Source organism: Gorilla gorilla, chromosome 10 (genome assembly GCF_029281585.2).
Source record: "Gorilla gorilla gorilla isolate KB3781 chromosome 10, NHGRI_mGorGor1-v2.1_pri, whole genome shotgun sequence".
NCBI lineage: Eukaryota > Metazoa > Chordata > Mammalia > Primates > Hominidae > Gorilla > Gorilla gorilla.
The window spans coordinates 21,967,409-21,986,710 of record NC_073234.2 but is presented as its reverse complement, the minus strand read 5'-3'; the positions used below and the strand labels follow the sequence as shown (position 1 = coordinate 21,986,710).

The window sequence follows — 19,302 nt, the reverse complement described above, 5'->3', positions numbered from 1 at the left end:
TGCTCTTGGAGACAGTGGTCTGTCGGGATGGGAGGTGGGGGCAGAGGCCCAGATCCTGAGGGGTGAGATGGGAAAAGCCCTGCACTAGGGCCAGGTAGCCCATCACCATCACGCCAACTGACAGAGGAGTAGCAGGTTCTTGTTCTGAACACCCTCATCTGTTGCCCAAGCTGGAGTGCGCTCACTGCAGCCTCCAACCCTTGGGCTCATGGGGTCCTCCCACCTCAGCCTCTGGACACAGGCACACCACCACACCTGGGTAATTTAAAAAATTTTTTTTGTAAAGACAGGGTTTCCCTATATTGCCCAGGCTGGTCTGGAACTCCTGGGCTCAAGGGATCCTCCCACCTCAGCCTCCCAAAATGCTGGGATTACAGGCAGCCATGCCCAGCCAGGGCAGTCATTTTTATGCACAACTTTCTGTGGGGCTCAGGTGCACCTATGATACATAAATGTACAGTTCTTGATCCCCAAACAGAGCAGGAGGCAGGGTGCCTGGGCCAGGCTTCCTTTGGGAAATGTGGTCCTTGAGGTAGAGTCACAGATGCTGGAGGGTGACCAGCACTACTGGGGAGAGATCTCTTCTGGGAGAGATGCATGCCAAAAGTCCTCTGCATTCCTCATACCTCTCTGAAAAGACAGGAGGGGGTGTTAGGCGACAGTCAGTGGCAATGGGTGAGGGTCAGGTGAAGAGTGAGGCGGAGAACCCTTCCTGCCTCAGCCCCTGTTCCTGCATTGCCCTCTTTCTATACTGCACCCCCCCACCACCATACAGACATCCCCGTCTGCCCCCTCCCAGGCCAGCTTCCCTCCAGCACTTACGATGCGGACAGAGGGGTGTCCAGCTGAATGATGTGGGGCCCCCGCATCCTCTGCAGCTGGGCCCGAGTCAGCTTCCGTGGCCTGCTGTCCCGGGGCTCCTCGGCCCCCTCAATCCTTTGGCTGGCCAGCTCCTCCCGGATCTCTCTGAGCATGTCCTCAGCCCGCATTGGGCGCAGGGATGTGTGGCCAGCTTTCAGGAACAGAGGCCCCTCTTCTTCCTCCTCCCCTGAGGACTCCCAGGGGCTTTCCCCGGCAGAGTCAGCATGGGTTGGGGAGGAGGGAAGCTGGCCCCGAAGCCGGGCCCTGTGGAGTGTTTCCACCACCACATTCCCTCGCTCGGAGGCCCCATCTTCTTCCTCAGACCAGGTTGGTGGGTCTTCCTGGGGAAGACTGCCTCCTTTTAGGATTCCTTCTGGCAGTTCGGGGGCGCTTCGGCGTTGAGAAGCTTGGGGGTCGGGAGGGTGGGGACGCAGAGGGATGTCCCGGAGTTCCAGGGTGGAGAAGGTGAGGCGAGGGTCCCGCCGAAGGGCTCTTCGGCGTAGACGGCTCAGTGGGGAGCGGGACCCCGTGGGGGTGCCTGGGATCAAAGTGCCGTAGCCAGAGTCTGAGGTATCATCTGGCACAAAGGGAGCATCTTCATCTGTGTCTTCTGTCACCACCAGGTGGGGGATAATGGTTGAGAACTCAGGAGTCCTACAATTAATGGCAAAGAGTCAGATGAGTAGGGGTCAAGTTCAAGTCCAGGGAGTTTCCCTTGATCACTACATCCAGAAATGGCCCCTCCTCCAAACTTATTTTGGTATCACCTTTCCATTGCACTGTGATTGTTTTTCTCATCTGGCTGGCTAGATTTTAAGCTCCTAAGAGAGTACGGGCTGCCTCTACACTGTTTTATCCATAGCATCTGGTCCAGGATCTTGTATCGAGTGGGTAGTCAGGCTTTTGCTGAGTGGTTCCTGAACTTACCTGATATTATCCTCAATAATCGATTCTTCTTTTCTCCTTAAGCTGCTGCCAAGCAGTGGTGCTATCCTAGACGAACCTCACACTCCCCGGGGATTTGGCAGCTCTAATATTCTGCAGATCCACACCTACCTTCACTCTCGAGCCTGCTCCTCTCACGGTGCTCCTGTGTGACTCTAGGCAGGCTAACTCTGTAGGCTGTCTGTGCCCTATCCCCCATCTCCAACCCAACACGGCTGGTACTAACCTTCCGACCCAACACAGCTGGTACCGACCTTCCCTACCCTGCCCTACGCCTGTGTTCCTCTATCTATTCCCAATTCTACCAAAAATGTGCAGTAATGCCATTTCTCAGCCTTATGGCTCCCTCCCCCTGCTCAGGGAGACCTTGTAGTCCGTGTGAGCCTTACCTCCCCTCTGCGCTGCTCTGAGAGCCCTCCAGGGAAGGCGTGGAGGGCCTGGTGCTGGGGGACTCCCTGTCCTGGTCCCGATAGAGGGTCAGGAGCTCCCTCTTCTGTTGAACATACTCCTCTGCCTTCAGCTTCTGTAGGGCAGCCTGGGACAGGACACTTTCATTATTAAGAGCTCTCATTTATTGAGCACTTGCTGTTTGCCAGGCACCCTGCTAAGTGCGTTACATATATTACCTTATTTTATTTTATTATTATTATTTTTTGAGACTGAGTCTTGCTCTGTCACCCAGACTAGAGTGCAGTGCCACAGTCTTGGCTCACTGCAACCTCCACCTCCTGGGTTCAAGTGATTCTCCTGCCTCAGCCTCCTTAGTAGCTGGGATTACAGGCGCCCGCCAACGTGCCCGGCTAATTTTTGTATTTTTAGTAGAGATGGGGTTTCACCATCTTGGCCAGGCTGGTCTCAAACTCCTGACCTTGTGATCCACCCCCCTTGGCCTCCCAAAGTGCTGGAATTAGAGGCGTAAGCCACCGCGCCCGGCCTACATTACCTTATTTAATCTTTACAAAAACCCCATGAACCAGATATTTTTACCCCACCTTACTACTGAGACATGGAGACTCTAAGGTTAAGTAACTGCCTGAGGGGGTACTTCTTACTGTAAGAAAGTGGGGTGGTGCCGGGATTTGGTGGCACCAAACTCTGGAGCTAGTGTTGGGGGTGAGTGGGGTGAACAGAATGGCCCTTTTCCTACCTGTACAGGTCTTCCTGCTTCTCATGTCCCATTGGCAGACCTGTTATCAGGTCTGCCCCCTCCTTCAGGAAGCCCTCCCTGGTTGGTGGTGATGGTAGAATAAGTGTTCTGAATTGGTACTGGTTGCTCCTTCAAGAGCATCCCTCTCCTACCACCTGGGCCTCTGCCCTGAAGCTGGGAGGAGCAGGAGGGCAGAACGTGGGCAGAGGTGGGCTTTGTCCCAGGCTGAGGACTCTGCTGTCCTTCAGAGGGAGGAAAGTTCCTAGAAGGCTGAGGAGAGGACGCATTATATTGTCTGCCTTCTCCCTCCCTCAGCAATTTTATACAGGTACCATCAGAAGGAAATAGTGCCATCTGAGAAAAAATTTTCAAAGCACTTTTGCACATGTGGTCATTTGATACACATCAATGCCCTGTGGTGTGGAGAACATGAATGTTAGCCCATTTTACAGACAAGAAACCTAGACCTAGAGAGGTGAAGTGACTTGCTCAAGGTACCACAGGTGTGGAGAAGCAGAGCTGGGACAGGGCCTTGCTCTTTGAGTCCTAGTTCAGTCACTGCAACACTTTCAAGGACAGCCTTGAAGGGTAAAGAGTTAGGGAAGGTAACTCTTACAGTTGTTGGCTTGGGGAGGGGGAGGGGGAGGGAGAGGGAAGAGAAAGTGGCAGAGCTGAGGTTGGAGGCGGAGGCAAGCCTTGGCAAAAGGGAGGTACTGGTGGCTGCTGTGGGCAGCACTGATATCAGGACTTGCTGGTATGGCCATATCCTTGTTAAAATATTGAAGTCTTCCATGCTGGTAAGGGAATGGCTGCTGCCTGGGCCTCAACCACTTCCCCCATCCCCATGATCTAGCAACTAGGGGAGATAACCTCTGGCACAGCAGAGGACCTCTAGCGCAGCGCTCCTTTCTGATTGGTTGATGCCCATGCTATACTAATTGTTAAATATTTCCACTATCTCCCCAGCTTGAAGTATATGAGCCAGCAACTCCTGGGCACCTGGACTTTCCCAAAGCCTCTCAAGAAACCCGGGGGGCAGCTGGGTCAGGACAAGAGACGAAATGGATGAACAGGGATAGGAAAATGACACCAGGCTTATATTTCCGATTCTGCTTTTTCTGGCTCTCCAGTCACTTATTCCCAAGGCTGACAGCATCCTCATAAGATGTGGTCTGTTGGCCGGAGCAGGGGAGGGTACCTGGGGGTAGGAAACCTGCCAGGGCTGGGACCTGGGGCAGGACTCCCTCTTTCCCAGGCCTCATCTCCCAACTCCATGTGAAGGGAGGGAAGAAGTGAGAAAAGAGAGGGTGGAGGCGCTGGGCCGATCTGCTTGTCCTGCTGGGGTGCCCTTTTGCCTCACAGGACCCAAATTCAGGTTTGTGTTTGGGGTGCCAAGGGAGGGATGTTACGGGAAAGAAGAACTGGAAGGAAGCAGGGTTTCTGTAAGGGACGTTCAATGCCAGCATCTCTGCTAAACTTGCCCCTTGCCCGACCCCAGGAAGAGGCTGGAGGAGGCGGCGGGGGGGAGGGGGGCGAGGGGGAGCCCTGAGCACGGGGTAGGGGGTCGGGGGAATGGGCGGGATGGGGCTCTTGGAGGTGCCTCCCAGCGAGCCCAAAGCCTCTCCAGCAACCCTGGGAGAATTTTCTCAGCTTGGTTAAGAGGAGAGACACATGGGGGCAGAGGGGACGGGAAAGAAAAAGGAAATTGGCGCTTAAGCCAGAATGTGACACCCCTACAAAACTGAGAAGAGGAAGGGAGGGCCCCTAGCAGGATTCTTCTTCCTTTGTACCCGTGGAGAGGAAATGCCTCCTTTCCCTGCTGTCTCTGGGGTGGCTCCTAGATTCACCCACTCTCCTCCCAGAACTCCCCAGTGCCGGACTAAAACCGAACTCTGAAAGGTGCCCACTGACTTCCTGAGCAACAGATGCGGATCGTTTCCCCAGTCAGCAGCAGGCCCTACCCAGGCCCCAAAGACCACCCCTTTCTTCTAATGATGACAATGGCAAACATTTATGGAGTGCCCATACAGTCCTGGGCCTTGTGCCTGGCCACTTGCGGACTGTCTGTCCTGCGTGCACTGCAACTCCCCGAGAGGTGAAGTAACTCCCTGACAGCTGCTCGGGCCTCTCCTTCAGACCCTGGCTCTTAGCCTCGGCTGCCTCCTTCAGTCTCCCTGCTTTAATTTCTTGGTCGCCATCTCTGACGGCTCTTTCTGTTCCTGTCTCTGTTCCTTTTCCTCTTCTCAGTCCCTGGGCATTCCCCAAGATTCAGTCTCTTCTCCCTGGAGAAGCTTACTTTCTCTAAAAGTGTGAGTCATCACAGCTAGACCCGCTAGGAATAAATCTGCAAGTCAACGTTTCTGCCAGGGTGAGAAAACAGTAGTCTGCCCCCTGGGGATTGCTCTATGAAAGGGACCAACAGAGTTTCTACTGCCCTCTTCAGTGTATAAAGACTGATGGCTCTAGAGAGGATTCCCTAAGAATCTGGTGTGAGACAATAGCAGGAAAAGTCATTTCAAAGTTTCAGTTTTCTTTGTTTTGCTAAGGAGGGCCAGGGAGCCTTGGTGCATATCTTGGTTATAGATCTTGACAGATCTTTCCTGTTAGCCTGGAGTGAGACTACCAGGGGACTGAGTTGTTTTGCATAGTAAAATACCCGTAATTTTCAGTAGCCCTTGGGATTCTAAAAGGGAGAAGGTGAGGGTCTAGCTGTTGTTCTGTGACTAAAAACCAAAAAAAGAGGAGAAAGTTCTGAAGGTGGAGGTGGCAGTTCTGAAGGAAAAAAGGCAGCCTGCCATTCACTGCCAGCCCCACTGGCTATCCTGGGGAGTTGGGGCTCTAGGAACACCGATGCCACTAGCTTGTGCTTTTGTCCCTGGGCTCCCCTTGAGCCTCTAGCCTTCAGGAAAATGTTTTATTTAACTTTTTTTTTTTTTTTTTTTTTTTTTTAGACAAGGTCTCACCCTGTTGTCTGGGTTGTAGTGCAGCGGTGGGAACATAGCTCACCGTAGGCTCTATCTCCCGGGTTCAAGTGATCCTCCCACCTCAGCCTCCCGAGTAGCTGGGACTACAGGCGTGTGCCACCAGGCCCAGCTAATTTTTGTATTTTTTGTAAAGATGGGGTTTTGCCATGTTGGCCAGGCTGGGTCTTGAACTTCTGGTCTCAGGCCATCCGCCTGCCTCAGCCTCTCAAAGTGCTGGGATTAGAGGAGGTGAGCCACTACGCCTGGCCAAGAAAATTTGATTAACCACCAGAATGATGTCACTTGCCAGTCAGTCCAGCCTAGTGGAAAGTGTGTTTAGGCTTAGGTGGAAGTGGTGGAGAGAAGTCCCTGCCATGCAGAGGGGACAGTGAACCGAGCCGGAAGCAGGGGACAGGGCCGATGGGAGACCACTGTCATCACAAAATCCACCTGCCTCCCCTTGGGGTGTGTCTTTTGTCCTCCTTTTTCACTTGAATTCCAGGTCTTTGTTTCTGTTTCTTTTGTTCCCAAAGCCCCTAAGATATCTCCACTAGGTTATATCTTGGCTGCCTCAATTTCAAAACGCTGCTGTTTAAATATTCCTACCCTAAAGCCACCTCACTGAGGAGGCAATAACTAAACAAACACATTTCCCTTTCCCTTTCTAATGACTGCATTTCTGTCTGGGGTCCCATTGCCAATGCAGTCTTCCAAACTGAAGCGTCTGGAGGCCAACTGTGCTCTTTGCCGCTGGGTATCTGGAGTTCCTGAGCCTGTGCCCAGTGCTGGCACCAGGCTGTGTGCCTAAGCCGAATGACAGCTTTGAATCTCCCTAGGAAGCAGGTAGTCATTGTGTATATCTGTTTTGCAGATGAAGAAATTGAAGTTGAGGGAGGTCATATAACTTACCCAAGGTCACATGGCTAGGACCTGGTAGGACTGGTGTCTGAATCTGGATTTTTCTGAATTCAGTATAGACTTTAACCAAAGTATCCCTAAGCCTCCTCCTTCTCTTCCCTCTTCTTTTTTTTTGAGACAGAGTCTTGCTCTGTTGCCCAGGCTGGAGTGCAGTGGCACGATCTAGGCTCACTGCAAGCTCCGCCTCCTGGGTTCACGCCATTCTCCTGCCTCAGCCTCCCAAGTAGCTGGGACTACAGGCGCCCGCCACCGTGCCTGGCTAATTTTTTGTCTTTTTTTTAGTAGAGACGGCGTTTCACCATGGTCTCAATCTCCTGACCTCGTGATCGGTCTGCCTCGGCCTCCCAAAGTGCTGGGATTACAGGCGTGAGCCACCGCGCCTGGCCTCTTCCCTCTTCTTTAGCTCCTTTCTTCTCCTTTGTTTTTTGTCCCTTTTTGCAATGTCTCCCTAAGGCTGTGGCACTAAACCTTCCATGTTTCACACCCAAACTAGTACAATAAACCTCCTGTCACCAACTTCTCCCTCCTCCAGCCCACCCAGCACACTGCTATCTGATTTCCTGAAAACCTAATTCAAGAGGAAACACACTGATTTCACCCTTGCTCAAGAATTCATGGCAGGGCTATGCACAGTGGCTCAGCCTGTAATCTTAGCACTTTGGGAGGCCGAGATATGCAGATTGCTTAAGCTCAGGAGTTCAAGACCAGCCTGGACAACATGGAAAGACCCTGTCTCTACAAAAAGATGCAAAAAATTAGCCAGGTGTGGTGGTACACACCTGCAGTCCCAGCTACTTGGGAGGCTAAGCTGGGAGACTCACTTGAGCCCAGGAAGTTGAGGCGGCAGTGAGCTGTGATCATGCCACTGCACTCTAGCCTGGGTGATGGAGTAAGACTCTGTCTCAAAAGAAAAAAAAAAAAAGAATTCACGGTGGCTGTCTCTTGTTGACCCTATTTAACTCCAGCGCATCCAGGCCACAGGGTTCTGCAGCTCTGAGATTCTGCAGAATCTGGCCTCTTACCATGCACTCACACAAACCCTGTGCTCCAGACTTAGGCAGATATGGCCGTCATTCCAGAAATATATCCAGCCCAGCTGGTCCTCTGATTCTTCTGCTCATGGTCTTCCTATCCTTAAAAGTCTAACTCAAATCTTCACTTCTCTTTGGCCATTCCGTTCCTGTGGTGGGTTGAATAGTGGCCCCCCCAAAAGATAGATATATCTAAGTCCTACCCTCTGGAACCTGTGAATGTGACCTGATTTCGAAAAAGAGTCTTCGCAGATTTGCAGAGATCCTAAGAGCTCAAGATGAGTTCTCCCTGGATTTAGGGTGGGCTCGAAATCTAATACTCACATCTTTGTAAGAGAAAGGAGGGGGAAATTTGGACACAGAGACATACAGAGAGGAAGGCCATGGGAAGACAGAGAAAGAGTTTGGAATTTTGTTACCACAAGCCACGGAATGCCTGGGCAACCAGGAGCCGGAAGAGGCAAGGATGGATTCTCCTCTAGAGCCTCCAGAGGAAACTCAGCTCTGCCAACACCTTGATTTGAAACTTCTGGCCTCCAGAACTGTGAGAGAGTAAGGTTCTGATGCATTTTAGGCCACCAAGTTTGTGGGACCTAATACAGCTCCATTTGCATCTCTCTTCTTTTGAACTCCTCCTTTTTATCTGCTCACATCACTCCCCTGCCCGACTCCTTCACTGGCCCTCTGTCATCCAAAGGACAAAGCTCATCTATAGGATGCTTTATCATGACATGCAGAGATGGGCATGACCTGGTGGCACCTACCCCCTAGCCTCTCCCTGCTGCGTCTACTCTTGTACTTGATACTGTAGCAATATCAATGGGGGCAGTTCTCTCAACACACACAACTGTTTCACAGTTCTGGCCTTTGCACGTTCTGCTCCTCCATGTGGAATGCCCTTCCCTTCCACCCTGACTCCCTGACATACTCCTAGGTATCCTCCCAAATGGTGCTCAGACATCACCTCCTCTGTGTCCCTTCCAAACAGACCCAGCAGACAATGCCTTGCTCCCTTCTCTGTCCCAGCTTCATTCCACATAACTTCTCTCTATTGTTTGTATACTAATTACTCAACCAGGCTGCAGCACCTAGGCCTTGAGGGCAGGAATGGTGGTTTATTCTTTTCTGATTCCCTAGCACCCAGCCCTAGTGCGGTACTCAGCAAGTGCCCTGTAAATGTCTGCGAATGGAAGATGACTTCCAGAAGTTAATCATTTCAGGCTGTACAAACCTTCAGGGGATGCTGTATCTTGGGCTCTCCCAGTGGCTGGCACAGTAGCTGGCCAAAGGCTTTTTCTGTCTTCTGATGGATGGTGGAGGCTCTGCCTCCCTCTCTGGGGCACATCAGATTGTCCAGTCTGAACCTGAATCCACCCCAGCCTCTCTCCTCCTCCCCTCTGCGCTTCCATGTTCATTCGTTCCTTCCTTCCTTCCTTCGTTCTTTTTTTTTTTTTTCCTTCTTCTTCAGGGTCTCACTCTGTCACCCAGGCTAGAGTGCAGTGGCACGATCTCAGGTCACTGTAACCTCCACTTCCTGGGCTCAAATGATTCTCCTGCCTCAGCCTCCCAAGTAATTGGGACTACAGGCACACACCACCATGCCCGGCTAATTTTTGTATTTTTAGTAGAGACGGGGTTTCACCATGTTGGCCAGGCTGGTCTCAAACTCCTGACCCCAGGTGATCCACCTGCCTCAGCCTCCCAAAGTGCTGAGATTACAGGTGTGAGCCACCACTGTGCTCCCATTTCTGAGCTCCGGGGACCCCTGCCCATGCCTCCCCGTTGCTGGCTTTCCCATACCTGGGCCTGCTGGGTCTTCTGCAGCCACTGGGCACGGTCTGTAGGACTGGGACAGTGCACGAGGAGGGCGCTGGAGACACACTGGAATTCAGTGAGGTGGATCAGCAGGAAGCTGTCTGGATGGAGGAGACAACCTTCAAGAGGCCAGCCTTTATTTGATCTCCATCCCAGCTCCTCCTTCCCCTCGCTGAGAAGAGGGAGAAGAAAAGACTCCCTGAAGGAAGGACATACTGGGGTCTCGCAGGGGTTGGCACACGAGCTTCTCCAGCATGAGAGGCGGGCGGATGACCTTGGCTTTGTCCACCTTGCGCTGGGGCTTGGTCACAAGGAGCACATCAGAGAAGAGGAACAGGTACACGTCCAGCTGGGGGTGGGGACGTAGGGGAAAGAGACAGGGTCAGCTGGAGCCAGGGGCAGGGCTGGTCCGGGAGGAGGCTCAGGCATGGTGCGCAGGCACACAGGGACACACGCAGAGCCCAAATGCGGGAGTGGCCAGGGGCGTCGCTTTGGTCCCATCTCTCACTTTACAGGCAGGCAAAGTGGCTGGCTCAGGGTCACACAAATGACTGGGGCTTAGCCAGAACCACATCCTCTTCCCCAAACCCCTCTTCTCCCACTTCCGGTGTTTCTGCCTCTTACCTTCTCCCACCGTGCCCCATCCCCTCCACTCTGTCCGCAGCACCCTCACCTTCCCTTCTCGTCCCTCCTTCACTCGCACAGGTCCCTCCAGCAGCAGCTGTCTGGTGTGCTCAGACGCAACCCCCAGCATGGGGGATGTCAGGTCCAGGGTGGAGAATGGACGCAGGTTCTGAGGGACACAGAGGGGAGGGGTCAGGGCGCTCGGCAGTCTGCCTGGACTTCCTGGCCAAGGGCGGCTCCTGGTTCTGCCACCAACACCTTTCTGTTTGTATCCTTCCCCCATGGGCTAGAGAAAGCCTCCCAGGGCCTCCTTTTTGCTCTTCTGACCTGTACCCCTTGGACTGTCACCACCAGGTAGGAATGATGGACACCCTTGTAGCACCCAAGTACGGGGTGTTCTGGCCTTGCAGCCCTCCCCTTCACCAGTATCCCTGGGACCTTGCTTTTCCTGGGTCCCTTCCCTCTGCCGCCTCACCTTCTCCACCTCATCACTGGGTGGCTCCAGCACCTCGTAGGGCCCGATGCGTTGTGCTGCAGCCGCCAAGCTCTCTTGCTCTTCGCCCTGGCGGACCTGCCCATTGATGTGTCGCAGGAATGACTCCACGGCTTCAATCTAGGTGGGGTTGGGGGTGTGGGAGGAGGGACGGCTCAGCACCCCTCCCAACCAATGCCAGCCACAGCACAGCACCACACTGTCACAGACACACTAAGAAAGAGACCCCCCTCCCAGTCCCCGATTCACCAGCGTCCCAGCCCCACTGGGGCACCTACCATGGCATTCAGGGCCTCTTGGGCTCGTGCCTCGGGGCTCCTCTTGAGCACAGCATGGAGCAGCAGGGGGTACTTGGTGATGCGCTGGTGGGGCTTGATGAGCAAGTCACAGAGCATCTGCCTTCCAGAGCGCTTGTGCTTCTCACACCACTGCAGGGAAGGTGGGTGGGGCTCAGGGTTTGCTCCCTCCTGCCCTGCCTAGTGGTGAACTCAGCCTCAGGCTCAGCTGGAGACCGGCCGGCTAAGATGCACCCGTCCCCCTCCCCAACACCCCTTCTCCCACCTGCACGAAGGCATGGAAGAGAGGGTTAGTTTCTTGCTGCTCTCGGGCGTAAGCCATGGTCTGCTTCACTCGGAGGCAGTACTGGACATAGGGGTGGAACCGCTGGCCAAACTGGAGAGACAGATGTGGGAGGTGGGGAGCAGGCATGGGGAGAAGGCCATGAATACAGGCTCTAGCTGCAGGACCCAGGAGCAGGTGAAGAGAGCCTCACAGGGGCCCTTAGCCCAGCTCCTGACAGTCCCTCCCTCCCAGGATCTTCCCAGGAATGCTCTCGAGGCTACGCCTCTCTCTCTGGATTCCACGGAGCCTGAGGTCCCGACACTGACCCAGAGCTCTCTGAGCTCCCTCTATCCACAGTGCTACTGGGGCCTGCTGCTCTGGACTTACTCTCCCACCATCAATAATTCAGCTGGACCGTTGTCAGGACATTGCAGATCCCATTTCACCCTGGCGGTGGGGTGGCGACCTAAGAGTTGGCTCAGAAGCCTTGCTCCTATGGAGGGGGTACCTAAGGCTCCCAGGAGCAGTACGCCTACCTCTCTACCCCACTGCAACTTTTTCCTGCAGGGCCCACATTTTCCTGGCTAGGTAACATTGTAGAAGAAAGTCGGATCCCAGGCCCTCTTGCTTTCTCTTGTCACTCTTCTCCATGCCCCGGGTGCCTCTTGTGGCCTTTTACACCCACCCAGGTCCTCCTAAGGGTCCCCTCACTTAGGCCTCATTTGCTGCACCCAGCTTTTGTAGTTGATGGGAGCCAAGGTGTGACCCTTCCCTGAGACAGCTGCATTTTCATTTCATAAGGGCCTCCAGAAGAACAAGGAGCCTGTGGCACAGAGGTCAGACTTGTGGCATGAAGGGAGGAGGTGAGGTGATATTAGGGGTAGGGGCTGTGTCCTGCGGCCCCTCAAATCACAGAGATTTGCATACTGTGGGCATGCCCTACACACAGGATCCCCGAGGGCTCCGAGTCCTGCCCCATCCAGACACAGCCCTTCACAGGCCTCACCGTCAGGAAGCCACTTTGCAGACCAATGGGGTCCAGAGGCTGGCCCGAGGCCCGAGTCTCCTCCAGGGTGGGCCCCAGCACCTCATCCCAAAAGCTCCGGTGGGTTCGAATCAGGCTGGGGACATTTCCAAACAGGGTCTCAGCTGACACCTGGAGAAGGGAGCAGAACTGAGTAGCACACTTTTGGAAGGTCACCAGGGGTGGCACTGGCTGAGGAAAGGTGAGGACCTTAAGCTTGGACAGCAGGGGCAGGGGTGAAGAAGGATGAACTGGGCACTGGGCCTGGAAGATCTCAAGGATGCCAGTCTGGGAAATGGGGGGCCTGTGGCCCGCTTGGAGTCCCCAGTAACAGGGAAGTAGGGAAGGCAAGGCATCCCAAAAAACGGGGCAGTGGGAATTCAGACAGGGATGGCTGGAGGGCCCACCCTCATCCCCGGGCTCAGAGGTCGGGCTGTGCCAGGGTCCCCTCCTGAGCACCCACTCACTTCCATCAGCAGTCCCACTCGCTGCAGGTTCAGCAGGCCGGCGGCTAGCAGCTGCAGGGAGGGAGACGAGGGTCTCAGGACCCAGCGCAGCCCTTCAGTGTCGTCACCTCCCACTCCCCACCAACTTCAGTACTGCTGACCTATCTCCCTGCATCCCAGACTGGCCTGAAATCCTGCCCCTCCCTCCCCCAGTGACCTGCCTTCCAGTCTGGGAGGATGGGGGCTCATGCAGGGAAGATGGGGCCGGGGCTGGGGCTGCGGGGGGCTCACATCAGTCATGATCTTGAGCTTTCTCACGTAGATCAGCTCGGTGGTCAGGAGCTCCCACAGGGCCTCCTGTTGGTGGCAGAGCTCCCGGCTCATCTCCTGGGGTGAGGAGAACGCTGGTTCAGTTGGGGAATGATAATTAGAATGGCGAGTACCAGCTGTTAAGTGCGACTGGATCCACTTTATAGGTTTTAGGCACTTTGTACATGACCATGACCTTTTAATCCTCAAACCAATGCTCCGATGCGTAGGTGGTATTATCCCCACTTTACATATGTGGCAACTGAGGCCCAGAGAACTTTACTGTCTTGACCAAGGTCTCACTAGTAAGTGGCAGAGCTGGGATCTGAACCCAGATCAACGCGTTTCCAGATGTTTTTTCCACATGACCCCACTTCCCAAGGCCTTTCCCTCCTCTAGAGCAGAATCTGTGTGTGCATTCACGCCGTGGGGACGGACTCACCTTGTGAGTTTCAGGCTCACCTTGTGCCCAGGCACCAGCTCCCTCCAGGACTTCTCGATGGTCAGGCCGCTGTCGCCACCCTCTCCTATCTCCCAGTGCCGCCGGTCCTCAGGGGGCAGCCGGGGCATCCCAAACATGCTGAAAGTGTGCAGCCTCACCTCCAGCTCATGGGCCTTGGTGAGTTCCTGGGGGAGCCAAGAAGGGCATCAGCTCTGGTCACATCCTTGGCACCCAGCCACAGGGCCCCGGGAGGGCTGTGTGTGTGCATGTGTGTTAAAGTGTGTGCGTGTGTGTGTGTCTGGAATGGGAGATGGCAAGTAGCACTGAGTGTGAGTGAGGACATGAGGACATGGAGGCCTAGAGAACGGGGTCGGCCCCAGCTGGAATTCCAGGGAAAAAGGCATTGCTGGAATGTGGGTGAAGAGGCACGCTGGTCTGTGGAAAGGTCCCTGGAGAGGGGTCTGATCTAGGCTCCCTGTTAGGAAAGAGGCCTTCCATGGGTCTCCTGAATCAGAATGAGGTAGGGGAGGGACAGAAACAGACACTTCAGAGGGACCTTCAAGTGAATCAGAACAAGACTTAGAGAACCAGTGGTTTCAGGCACCACTTTGACATTTGCCTATAAAATGGCATTTTTTATGAAGCAGCATGGCTTACATTTTACAGGTTTCTTTTTGTTTTTTTCTTTTGAGACAGAGTTTTGCTCTTGTTGCCCAGGCTGGAGTGCAGTGGCGCAATCTCGGCTCACTGCAACCTCCACCTCCCGGGTTCAAGCGATTCCCCTGCCTCAGCCTCCTTAGTAGCTGGGATGACAGGCGCCCGCCATGACACCCAGCTAATTTTTTTTTACATTTTTAGCAGAGATGGGGTTTCACCATGTTGGCCAGGCTGGTCTCGAACTCCTGACCTCAGGTGATCCGCCCGTCTTGGCCTCCCAAAGTGCTGGGATTACAGGTGTGAGCCACCGTGCCCGGCCCATTTTACAGGTTTCTTTGGTACCAAGAATGTGAGCAATAGACACTTCTGACCCTCACTCACTCCATCCGGATGTGGCTCGGGAGGAGAGGTGAGGCTCACAGTGGCAGTGAAGGATGATGTGGCACTGAGGATAGAGGGAGCATACCTGACTCTCAGCAACTTGGTAATTTCACTTGGTAATTTTCAAAAACTGAAAGCTCAATATCAATCGTTTATCCACATTTAATCAAAGTGTCTCAAGTCAAAGTCCCTGGTTGCCATGCATGGACCAAGGAGAAATATATCCCTGAGAGGTCCTAGGCAGAGCCATGTCTGACTGGCAGGCAGCAGCCTCCTGGACCTGTGTTCTCAGCTCCCGGAGCTTGCTGGTCATCTGTGGAGCCATCACAATTGGGGCCGTATGTGTGGGGATGGGAGGAGAGGGACCCCCTTACCTTGAATTTGGGGGAGTGAAGCAGGCCAGCCCCCACATGGCCCCCGTGCCTCTTCTCGGGCTCTGGATCTCGCAGTCTCATGGGTGACAGGCCTCGGGCCTGGCCAGAACCCCTGGCAAAGGGGACATACTGCTGGAGGCGTCGGCGACTGGGATCCTGGGAGAGGAGCAGGGGAAGTTCTGGGGGTGCCTCCCTTTCCCCAGAAACCCCAGAGAGGTAGTAGGGGGGCAGGCTTGGCTCTAGATGTTGTTCCCCCACCCTGGTAAGTCGGGCTGGCTCACTTCTCCCTGCAAACCAGTTTGGTGTGGGCTGCTCCTGCCCTGAGTCACAGCAGCCACTGCCGGCAAGTCTAAGCTGAGTGGGCAGAGGCATGACAGCCTGGCTCCCTGAGTGGGCCTGGGGAAGAAGTGGGGCCTTCTGCCGAGCAGGTGCACAGGCACACACATGCCTGGGCTCTGGTGTGTGTGCCCCCACTGCCTCCTGCTCTCCGTACCATGGGGGGTGCATGGACAAGGCGTGGTGCACACAGCATTCTGGTCTCTCGTAACTCTCCTTGTCTATGACCAGCCTCCCTCACACATGGGGATGAGGGCACTCACATGTGCAGCCTCCTCCCCAGGGGCGTGCAGCCTGCATCCCATCTAGCTGGGAGTGGCTGCCCTTCTGTGTGAAAGGCTGAGGCCACAGCCACACGGCTCCTCCCAGGGCAGGCCTGGTCACATTCCTTCATTTGCCTGTGGCCTGAATTACCCCACATACTTCCTAGTCTCCCTTCTCACCCACAGCCTAGGAAAGTCCCATCTCCAAGGGCAAAATTCTCATGCATTGAGGCAGGGGATGTCCCAGCCACAAGCAGAACTGTCCTCAAGGTGGAGGGGAAACCTGCAGGCTGAGGGACAGACCTGGCTTCCACACCCCTCTACTTGGTTAGGACTGGAGGAGAGCCAGGCAGGTGGAGCCAGGGGTGGAGCCAAGGCAGGCACCCTCCTGTCCCTACCCACCACTGGAGGAGTAGGGACACCCTGAACCTTTGCTCATCTTCATCCTGACTCAGGGAGAGGCAGATCTCAGGAAGGCCTCAAACTTCTGCCAAGCAGAGGCGGGAGCCTGGGAGGCGCCAGCTCTGGGGTTTGATGACCTTACCCGCAGCTCTTTGTCTGAGACCTGTCTAACAGCACTCCTCTGAGGGCCTGGCTTCTCCTGGCTCCGCCTCTCCTGCCCAGCTGTCTGGGACCGGGGTGTGACGTCCCTGGAGCCTGGCCCTGTCACTGCCCTCCTCTTTCCCGCAACCCAGGAAAGAAGAGTAGGGTAAGGGGCAGGAATAGCTCAACCTCTGAACCTGTAAGGGGACAGAGACTCCACAGCCTAGGTGTCCTCCCTCCTGCCCCACCAGGTCCCTTTTGGGGCACAGCCTGGACTCACCAGCACAGGGCGTCCTTGGGGATAGAGTCTGCCAGCAGTGCTCTGAGCAGAGGCTCGATGCCGGCCCCCATAAGTCTCAATGCGGGAGGCCACGAGTCCTTGGAGGGGTCCCTCATGTGGAGGACCAAAGGCTTTCATCCCTTCTCTCCTGGGTCACCTCCAAAGGGCCATATCTTCAATGTCCAGGAGAAAGAGGTCCCCTAGGGCTGCAAGAGAGAAAAGAGAGGAATGGAAGGGCCATCCCCAATCAGTGAATGGCACCAGGCAGGAGACCAAGGCTGGTGGGGGGCCTGGGAGGGAGGGTATAGTGGGGGAGGAGAGGGCCAAGGGCTTGGTCACTTGTTGGGGGGAACATGGCTGCCTCATCTATGACTTGGTGGGAGTAGGGTAGGTCCAGGTACATACTGGGTAGGAAGCCCCTTGGAGATGTACCTCCTCTCTCACATGTGTGCATATTTGGGGTACAAGCTCCTGCACTGGTCTCAAATGGGAACAAGGGTCACAGGTCTCGGGCTTTCTGGATACACCCAGGTGGGAGGGTTCTCCTTGCACCTAGATATAACCCCATCCCCTTCCCCATATAAAGCCTGGGAAAAAGCTGGAGGGAGGCCATGGTGGGTGGGGTGGGCTGGGAGTGGGGGTGGCTGGAGACAGCCCAGTCTGCCACCAGTTTTTGTACAGCCTGTAAGCCTTTACATATTTACATAGTTGAAACAACTGCTGCCCCCCCTGCAAAAAAGCCACCAATATTTTGGGACAAGTAAATATTACATGATATTCAAATTCAGTGTCCATAAACACAGTTTTGTTGGAATCCATCCTCTTCTGCTGGTCTCCTAATAACCTGTGACTGCTTCTTGCTAGTTGGGACAGACGGTGTAGACCGCGAAGTCTCTAATCTTTACTGTCTGGCCTTTACTGAAAGGCTTGCCCATCTCCTACCTGAACCCTCCTGGCCACAGACAGGGAGGTGAGTGGGGCCAGCTGTCCGGCCACTGCCCTTAGAGACCAGCCAAATAGAATTAGAGTTTCTCCAGTTTCGGGCTATATATTTGGTCCTCCCCAGACTCTGGGAATACCACCATGGAGCTGGGGGCCAGGCGTGGGGCTCCATGCCTCCCCCCTAAACCTGGAGGGAGGGCCCGCCCTCGAGTGGGCAGGGCCTGGAAGAGGAGAGGCCTCCTAAGGGGCGGTGGGCTCAAGAAGGCTGCGCAGGTGTTTGTGCCCCGACCAGGTGGGCCTGAGGTCCTGCCTCAGCCCTCCCTTACCTTCCTCCGATTCAGGAGCAGAGGAGGAAACGTTCGCTGTCCCTCCTGCCGCCTCCCAATAGTCCTCCCTCTGAGGGCGCTGTCTCCCTCGTACTGCTCCCTACCCAGGGTCCTTTCTCAGCCCAGCCCCCGGCTCCCCTCCTCCCGCCTTCGGGAGGCCAGGCCTTCCTTCCCCTTCGCCCCGGCTTCCAGGCCCCGGGTCCCGGCCGCCCCGCCCCCGGGCAGCGTAGCCCTCCCGCCGCTCACCTGTGCCCACAGGTGTCACCGCACCCGCTGCCCTGCGCCGCCCTCCCCGCCCGCGGGGCTCCCCGTCGCCGTCGGCTCCCCGGCGATGCCAGCCAGCCCCGATGCCCAGCCTGGGACTGGGATCGAGCGGCCCGCGGGAGCCGGGCAGCGCGGGTCCGGGCGAGGAGGGCGGGGACCGGGCTGGCCCCTCCCTACCGCCAGCACCGCTCGGGGCAGAGGGGCGGGGCCCTGGGGACCGAGCAGCCCCCGCCCTCACGCAGCCACCGCCTTCCCCGGAGAGGACAGCTCACGTGGCGGTGCCCTCCTTTCCCCTTTTCGGTCGCACCTGAACTCAACACCCGCCGGCCGAGCGGGAGGGCTGGGACCGCGCGCCCTCCACTCCAGGCCAGACCCCCGCGAGGCGCTGCAGTAATGAGGGCTGAGTGAGGGGCGGGGCGCCGCCGGGGGAGGCGGCGAGGGTGACATCCTGTGGCAGGCACCCCTCTCTCCTGCTGGTCGCGGCGAGTGGCAGGCTCTCCCGTCCTCCCCCTGCCTCGGCCTAGACCCCTAAGCAGGCAGGGAGCCCGCCTGCCAGCTGGAGGGGCAGGGGGCCCCGTCGCTGCTGTGGAGTCCAAAGTGTGAGCCTTATCTCTCAGAGGACCGGCTGGCCTGCCTGGTGGAAGGTGATAGTGGAAGGCTGTCCTGGACTTTGCCTTTGCTCCAGGGATAGGCAGCTGAGGCCTGACCCGCACTTCTCCTGTGACCTAAGACTCAGGTGGGGGCACCCTCCCACTTCACCTGCAAATAAGCCCACTCCCGGCTACACCAGGGTCACCCAGCCCTTGCGGTGGCTGCTAAAATAGATGCTGTGAGGCCAGGCGCGATGGCTCACGCCTGTAATCCCAACACTTTGGGAGGCCGAGGCGGGCGGATCACAAGGTCGGGAGTTCGAGACCAGCCTGGCCAATATGGTGAAACCCCAACTCTACTAAAAATACAAAAATTAGCTGGGCATGGTGACGGGCACCTGTAGTCCCAGCTACTTGGGAGGCTGAGGCGGGAGAATCGCTTGAACCTGGGAGGTGGAGGTTGCAGTGAGCCAAGACAGCACTACTGCACTCCAGCCTGGGCAACAGAGTGAAACTCCACCTCAAAAAAAAAAGAAAAAGAAAAAGAAAAAGAAAAAGATGCTGTGGAAGGACTGACACATGCTGGGCATTGCATGAAAGGACCATACGTTATTTTCTTTATTTTTTATTTTTAAAATTTATTTTTTAAAAAGAAAATAGAGACAATATCTTGCTGTGTGGCCCAGGATGGTCTCCAACTCCTGGGTTCAAGCGATCCTCCTGCTTCGGTTTCCCCACCTTTTCACTTCTCCAAATCATGGCACCTT

The 19,302-nt window shown here is 55.6% G+C and overlaps 1 protein-coding gene across 4 annotated transcripts; it reads right to left on the bottom strand.

Annotated features, from left to right (window-relative positions):
• Positions 1–260: 260 nt before the first annotated feature.
• PLEKHG6 (pleckstrin homology and RhoGEF domain containing G6) lies at positions 261–18,436 on the bottom strand. 4 transcript variants are annotated; one of them, XM_063693757.1, is made up of 16 exons: positions 18,253–18,436; positions 16,414–16,619; positions 14,992–15,147; positions 13,600–13,764; positions 13,120–13,215; positions 12,850–12,900; positions 12,365–12,514; positions 11,359–11,469; positions 11,076–11,225; positions 10,780–10,917; positions 10,354–10,473; positions 9,897–10,029; positions 9,666–9,781; positions 2,196–2,341; positions 823–1,515; positions 261–630 (listed from the first exon to the last, which is right to left on the bottom strand). In XM_063693757.1, exons 2-16 carry the CDS (start codon positions 16,549–16,551, stop codon positions 621–623), a joined length of 2,373 nt encoding a protein of 790 aa, XP_063549827.1. In that variant the 5' UTR covers positions 16,552–16,619; positions 18,253–18,436; the 3' UTR covers positions 261–620. The 4 variants fall into 4 exon arrangements, with proteins under 4 accessions (XP_063549827.1, XP_018893366.1, XP_055214451.1 ...); XM_019037821.3 differs by lacking the exon at positions 18,253–18,436 and adding an exon at positions 17,928–18,094; XM_055358476.2 differs by lacking the exons at positions 11,359–11,469; positions 18,253–18,436 and adding an exon at positions 17,928–18,093.
• Positions 18,437–19,302: the final 866 nt, after the last annotated feature.

Coding starts and splice junctions, on each gene's coding strand:
- PLEKHG6 (XM_063693757.1), bottom strand. CDS start 16,551: ATGAAAGCCTTTGGTCCTCCACATGAGGGACCCCTCCAAGGACTCGTG. Junction 10,918..11,075: donor AAGAGGCCCTGAATGCCATG/GTAGGTGCCCCA, acceptor AACCCCACCTAG/ATTGAAGCCGTGGAGTCATT. Junction 9,782..9,896: donor CCAACCCCTGCGAGACCCCA/GTATGTCCTTCC, acceptor TCCTCCATCCAG/ACAGCTTCCTGCTGATCCAC.